Here is a 7,285-nt window from a genome sequence, read left to right on the forward strand (position 1 = left end):
GAGAGAGAGAGAGTGTGTGTGTGTGTGTGTGTGTGTGTGTGTGTGTGTGTGTGTGTGTTTTGTGAGAGAGCGCAAGCGATTTCCTCTTTCCTTCTCTGAGGGCGGGGCTGCTCTCGAGTTCAGGAAAGCAGGTCTGTTCTGTAAGCTTTTGCTGTGCTTGTGTGTGTGTGTAAGTGCGCGCGCGTGTGGGGGGCGGGCACAGTGTCCCAGGAGGACAGAGTTTGCATTGATGAAAACCCTTCCCAGCCCTTTGATGCCTCGTTCTTGCTGCCCTGAACTTCACCAGCTCAGTTCTCTGTGCATCCCGCTCGCCAGCCACACTCGCTCACAGCCAGGATGGCATCCTGTGTGGCCCTGCGCATGGCACTGCTGATCATCTTGGGGGTCCTGGCCCCTGCAGTGCTTACAGGTAAGGGGCACAGGCCTTTGGCTCTGTTACCACCAGCTCCCAGTCCCCAAAACTACTTTGGGACCAAATTCTCCAATGTCCACTGGGGCAGAAGCCCCTCATAGGAGATGGGATGGCCATTTGGGTGACTTTGCGAAGAGATCCCATGAGACCGGTTGGCAGCAGCTGCGGAGGATGGGGTCTTAGGGAATGTTCGCAACAGGGACAATGGCCTCTGAAGTAGGAGGGTGTCTTGGGAAGCAGGACCGTTAGCTGTCTGGGGGATGTGGGGATTACTCTAGCACTCTAAATCTGAAGGCTTCCAGATCTGGGAGGCAGGAGGGGGCACCAGGCACAAGGCAAGTGGCCGAGGGGCTGGAGGCCCCCGGGCCCATACAGAAGACCATGGAACCATTGCTTATTACTTTTCAAACCCTGCAAACATTTCCCTGGTGGTTCCTGCCATGTCCTTGGAAGATGAAGACCCAGGTACTGTCCCCATTTTGGGAAAAATTTCAGAACACAGGGCCTGAGATCCCCCCACAAATCATGAGCGCTGGACTTAGGCTCTGGACTGAGGCCAAAATGCCAGGTTCTGGGGTCTGGTGAGAGGGAGGCCCCCACAGCAGGCTCCCAGGGGCCCTGCACTGGGAGGGGCTGGCTCAGGCCGCCTTCAGGGCCTGAGAGAGAAAAGGTACAGAGGCTCATGGACAGGCTTTGCTCTGGGAAGAAAAGCAACCTCTGTTGGCCAGGAGTTGGGCTGAAGGGCAACCTACCTCTGTGTCCCAGGAGCGTGTCTCAAGGCAACCGGAAGCCTGGGTGTTTGGGGTGTCTGTGGATCTGTGAGGGAGGGAAATGGACCTCCGTCATGAGAGAGCTGCTGGGCGACGTGAGGTCTGGTGCAACCCCCTCACGGCCCAGGAAGAGGCTTGTGGCCTGGGTTGGCTTCTGGCTTTGTCCCCACCTGGCTGTTTCTTGACCTCTCCGTGCTTTCTCATCTGTAGGATGTGATGCCTGCCATGCCCTGCCTCCCTTGCAGGGACTAGGAGACCTAACTGCGAGTTCAGATATGTGGAGCTTTCAGGACAGGACAGGCATCCAGTTGGCGCTCAGTAAATGTTAGGGGAATGTGTATTCCCCAGCCCCTCCACCAAGCCCAGGGTGATCTCAGGGCAGAACTACCTCCTTCTGCATGCTGGAAAAGCACCCAGCCTCCCTTCAGGTGGGAGGAGTGCCAGCTGGCAGGTGAGTGTGGTACACTCAGCAATTGGGGAAGTGCCCACCAGCATAGGGTGGCATCTTCCATTGCCTGGACCTTGGGACTGTGATCCTGGCAGCTCCCCTCACCCCAATGAAAATGCTCCTCTCACCAGGTGGTCCACATGGGTGGAGGGGAGGGCATTGGCTCCTGCCTGCCCTGGGGCCTGAGATGCCTGGTGGCTCCTGTCCAGGTTCCTGCCCCTGTGCAGCCAGCTCTCCCAGCCCAGGCCGCCAACCAGAGGCTCCTGGGTTAGACTGTACATACACAATGTGGGTGCATTGGTTTCGTATGCAGTCACAGGATGTTCGGGGACAGCCAGGACCTCACCTAGCCTCCCCTCCCATCTCCCCCATGTGTCCTACCAAGAGCAGGCAGGGGGCCAGAGCTTGCCAACCCCACCCAGGGTCTTTGGGGCTCTGGCTGTTGTTCTGTCCGTTCTGGAGGAAGTGTGTTTGGGAGGCTCTCAGGACTGTACCCCTGGACTAGATGCTCTGAGCAGGTGTGTCCAAGGCCAGGCAGGCCCCCTGCCCTCTGCACCATGGGCTGGGGTCCTGCAGCATACCTGAGGGGACGGAGTCGCCCTGTGGGCTGAGGCTCAGGCCTGTCCTGCTGCCCTCCCCGCCGGGTGCAGTGGCCGCAGCTACGGGGGGGTGGGGGGGAGCAGGCCAGGTTGGGCGGGTGGGCAGGAGGCCAGTCCAAGGGATGAAAAGGCCCTTCATGGCCTGCACAAAGGCTGTCTGTGAGCACGGGCGCCTAGTCTCAGGCCCTTGCGGTTAAGACTGAGCGTTGAACAAACTTATTTACCGAAAGGCAGGGCAGCTAGGGGCGGCAGGGCAGCTAGGGGCGGCGGGGCTGGGGGAGAACCCTTGGAGCCCAGGCTGTGACAGCACAGCAGGCCCCTGCTTCCACAGGTTGCCTTGATCAGAGCGCATAGTTGCTCACTCTGGTCCATGGAGTCTGGGCCTCATCACAGCCAAGGCGGAGGGAATGTTTTTGGGTTCCTCTGTGGCCCTACCTTTCTCCACGCTCACTTTCTGTTATTGAGCCTGTGCACGCTCACCTGACGTGCATGTGGCTTTTGTCCTCACGCCTTTGCTCCAGCGTGTCCCTCAGCCCGGGCTTTCTTTCCCATCTTCATCCCTCCTTGGGCAGGGCCTCCTGCTGGTGAACTGGCTGGCAACTGCTTCTGTTCCTGGCTTCCCAGGAGGACAGATTTTGGGGGATGAGGGGCTATTGCCTTTAAGCTTTATTTCCTCTTCTTACTACAGCAAATTTAGAAAATGCAGAGAAATACAGATGAGGGTAAGAGTGTCTTGTCCCTTCCATGGCAGCCACACCTCTTGCTGGTGGGTTGGTGGCCAAGTTCAGGCTGTGGCTCAGGGCCTGTGTGTCCGCCACTGGGCCACCAGCCTGCATTTGTAGCTGGCTGGCCCCTGGGGTCCTGGCTTCTTGGATGCAGATGAGCTCTGGACCAGCCTTCCAGGGTGTCCTGTGACAGCCAGCAACAGCAGGCACACACAGCAGCTGGGCTTGTGTCCAGATGTGTCCCCCAGGCCAGAGGGGCTCCTTGTGCAAGGTGCCTGAGGGGCATGGGCTGAGCCCCCACTTTACAGGTCAGGAAGGTGAAGCTGGGTGTGAAGCCAGGCTGCTGGGCTCCTGTGGCGAGAGCAGGATGGAGCTAGGGTAGGCCCCAGCCCTCATGATTTGAAAGCCAATAGGCCCAGCCCCTCAGGCTGCAGGGACCTAGCTGGCAGGAGGGGTGCACACAGAAGGGATGAAGTGGGCTGGATGGATGTGTCTTGAGGGGGGCATTGAGGCTTCTCAAGGGAGCAGCAGAGAGAAGCTGAGTCACGGGGTGTGCCTCACAATTGCCCTGCTCAGAGGGTGACTCTTTCCCCACCAGAGTGGCAGCTCACCGTGCTGGGTGAGCTCTGGGGAGTGCGCCCTGCCTTCATAGGTGCTCTGGGGCCTGTCACCTCCTTCTGAGCTCAGGGCTGATTCCTGAAGACACCACCCAAGTTGGCTGGGCCTGGAACCCAATGGCCCTGTAGCGGCCTACCTGGCCAGAGGCCTGGCAGTGATAGGACAGCGAGGTGCCTGCCTGCCAGTCTGTTTTGGGTATGTGGCGAGCAAGCAGGGGCCCATGGTTTGCCCATTTCTCTGGGGAGACAGGCAGTCCTTGAGCCCAGCCCTCAGGGCTGCCAAGTGAGGGACACACTCAGGCCTTTTCTCTGCCCAGCCCCCGGGAGCCTGAGGGTAGCATGCCTGGTGCCTGGAACCCTCCATGGGGACTGTGAGGCTGCAGATCCCTGCCCTCCCTGGCTGCAACATGGGAGGCCTGGCTAGGTCACCTCTTCCTCCTCCCAGGGTGGTATTTGAGGTTGGTGGGAGCCTGTGATGGCAGCCATGCATCAGTGCTACAGTTCAGCCTTGGGCCCCAAGAGAGGGATGCCTCCCCGGAGTGGGCACAAACCAGCCTTCTGCCCCAAGGTGGAGGGTCTTCTTCCACAGGGGTCCTTTTCGAAAAGGGGTTCTGGCCTGGACAAGCCCTGGGGAATGTGCCAGTGGTCTTTACCTGCAAGCTGAGCCTCAGAACTTGGGAGAATGTGATAGGCTGGCAGAGCTGCAGAGGCAGGGCCTGAGGACTCAGGGATGTGATAAAATTTATTGTGAAAATCTCTTAAGTTTACAGAAAAGTTGCATAAATAATCCAGTGAACTCCAGTAGATACGTCACCTAGATTTACCAGTCACCACCACTTGTCACATTACTCTTCTCTATCTACCCATCTGAATGCTGATCATCAGAGAGTAAGTTGCAGACATCACACCCCTTTGCCCCCAAATGCTTCCTACGGACAAGGAAATTCCCTTACACACAAGACAGTTATCAATACCAGGAAACGAACATGCGCAGTGCTAAGCTGCAGTTTTCTGCAAATCGCACCAAGGGATCCCACGTGTCTTTTATAGCAGGACCCTCCCTTTCCCATCCAGGAACACAACGTGCATTTAGTTGTCTCAGTCTCCAATCAGGAACAATTCCTCAACCTTGTTTTGTCTTTCCTGACCCTGATATTTTTGAAAGGCCCACTTATTTTAAAAGTCACCCTGAGCTTGGGCTTGGCTTAGGTTTCCTCATTTGCCCTAGATGGGCATCACTGGCAGAAACCCCCAGAAGTACCTCTGTGTCTTCTCTGAGCATCCCCTTCCCTGGGAGCTGGTGAACCTGGGAGCAGGGTGTGCATGGGGCCTGCCCTGGGCAGGGCTCAGGGATGGAGCCTGCAGGGGCAAAATGTGCCCCAGAGACCGGCAGGCTGGCTGGATGGGGCTGCATGAACAGAAGTAAAACTTCTTGGATGTTTCTTGGGAAGCACCAACTGGTTACTGCATTGTCCAGGGGGCTACAGATCAACCCAGGACTTACCACCACGGCCCACCTGAGCTTAATCTGAGCCTTGGTTTTTTGTTTTTTTTTTTAAAGATGACTGGTAAGGGGATCTTTACCCTTGACTTGGTGTTGTCAGCACCATGCTCTCCCAAGTGAGCTAACTGGCCATCCCTATGTAGGGATCTGTAGAGATCTGAACCTGTGCCCTTGATGTTATCAGCACCACACTCTCCCAAGTGAGCCACTGGCCGGCTCTGAGCCTTGGTTTTTAAGTAGGGATAACATTCCCATGCCACCGAGTAGCTGGAGTCAACAAGATAGTGTATCATGATGCCCACTATCCCCATTCTAGGGACCTGCCTGGAGACTGGATGTCCCTGGATCACAGTGAAGAGTAGGGCATGGGCAGGCCCTGACCCTGCCAGAGCTGTGATGTCAGATGGTCGGGTTGAGGTGGAGAGGCGTACAGCCTGCCTATCATCCCAGCCTTGAACTTCGCTGCATTTCTGGGGCCTCTGGGAAGGATGGATGGGCCCAGGGCTGGGGTGGTGACGTATGACTCCTAAGACCAGTCTTCCTGGGCATGGGGAGAGCACACTGGCATGGGTTGGCTGGGGCCAAGGTGGGGGTAAGTCTGGGTTATCCTGAAGGCTCACATCATGGGCTTCCTGCAGGACCTGAGAATGTTTCCTTCCTCCTCTCTGGGGTCCCTGGGTACTGGAAACGCTGCTAACTCCCAAACCCATGGGCAGAGGAGGGCTTTTGTAGAAAAGGTTGCACAGAGATTGATAGGCTGACTGAGCCCCAGCTTGTGTGGGTGGTCCCCTTACTCTGACGATAGACATCCCTGCCCACCCTCCATCCTGTCCTTCAGGAGGCAACAAGATGCTGGTGTCAGCTGCCCTGGGCTGGCCCCCACATCCTGTGGGCTGCACGACTGTCCAGGTTAGGGCCAAAGAGGAGAAGCAGGGCTGGCCGTGCCCCAGGTCTCATGGGCCTCTCCTCTCCACTCCACTTCTGCAGCAGTGGAGTCCTCATGGTCCCGGGGCGGGCAGGGACCCTGGTTCTCAGCCTCTTCCCCAGGGTGGAGGCTGCCCTCTCTCTGCCCTGTGGAGGCAGAGGGTCTCTCACTGTGTCACCTCACCCAAGCCCATGCAGCCCTGCAGTTCAGATGGGAGAGGCCAAGCCCCTGCCCAGTCTTGGGGTTTGGGCCCATGTCACCCTGCTTCAGCTGCCCTGAAGCTCTGCTGCCAACGCAGGTTCTTGCAGCCCTTTTCTGAGGGTCTGTTGGTCCCTTAACCCACCTCCTTCCTCCCCCACAATCAATCTGTCCTCACAGGGGCTGCAGGTAGGCTGGTGGCAGTAGAGGCTCTGGGCAACAGATTCGTGCCTCCGGCCTTGAGTGAATTTCACAGGTGCGTCGCCTGTGAAATGGGAGGGCAAGTGTACTGCGGAGCCCCGGAGCCCCGCACGTATGAGCCCCCAAGTTGGTTACCCTTGGGGGCGACGTCCCTGTCGGCCCTGGCTCTTGGGCCCCACTCCCTATCTTTGGCTTTGCAGCAGAGGGTCCGCAGGAGCCCGCGCCCACCCTGTGGAACGAGCCCGCAGAGCTGCCGTCGGGAGAAGGCCCGGTGGAGAGCACCAGTCTGGGCCAGGAGCCCGCGGTCACCGGTCCCCCGGCCCCCACCGCCGCGCCGGGTCCGGAGGACAGCACAGCGCGGGAGCGGCTGGACCAGGGCGGCGGTACGGGCAGGGGTGGGTGGGGCGGGGGTGGCAGAGGGAAGGCTGGGGGAGGGGAGTGGGACGGGGCCGAGGCCAGGGGGTGACGCGCTCCTCCGTCCTCCGTAGGCTCGCTGGGGCCCGGCGCCATCGCGGCCATCGTGATCGCCGCCCTGCTGGCCACCTGCGTGGTGCTGGCGCTCGTGGTCGTCGCGCTGAGAAAGTTTTCCGCCTCCTGAAGCGAATAAAGGGGCCGCGCCCGGCCGCGGCGCGACTCGGCTGCACTCCCCGTGCGCCCGTGTGTGTGCGCGTGCGTCCGCGCGTGAGTGTGTGAGCGCGCGTGCACATGCGTCCGGTGAGCGCGCGTGCAGGGGACGCGCACGGGTGGCGCACGAAACGCGCAGCCCGCGCGCACGCAGCCACGTGCGCCGGGGCGCGCGCCAGTGCACACGTGTCCGGGCCCGCGGGCGTGTGATGGGCCCGAGCCGCGAGCGCGCGCGCCGGGGCCGCCGGGGGCGGGAGCGCGA

General features: G+C 59.6%; 1 protein-coding gene across 1 annotated transcript; it reads left to right on the forward strand.

Annotated features, from left to right (window-relative positions):
• The first annotated feature begins 336 nt into the window (after positions 1-336).
• Positions 337-6,997, forward strand: SNORC (secondary ossification center associated regulator of chondrocyte maturation). The gene is made up of 3 exons (XM_063087776.1): positions 337-409; positions 6,600-6,782; positions 6,888-6,997. The coding sequence occupies exons 1-3, from the start codon at positions 337-339 to the stop codon at positions 6,995-6,997; spliced, it is 366 nt and encodes a 121-aa protein (XP_062943846.1).
• The last annotated feature ends 288 nt before the right edge of the window (positions 6,998-7,285 follow it).

This window comes from Cynocephalus volans, chromosome 1 (assembly GCF_027409185.1).
Source record: "Cynocephalus volans isolate mCynVol1 chromosome 1, mCynVol1.pri, whole genome shotgun sequence".
NCBI lineage: Eukaryota > Metazoa > Chordata > Mammalia > Dermoptera > Cynocephalidae > Cynocephalus > Cynocephalus volans.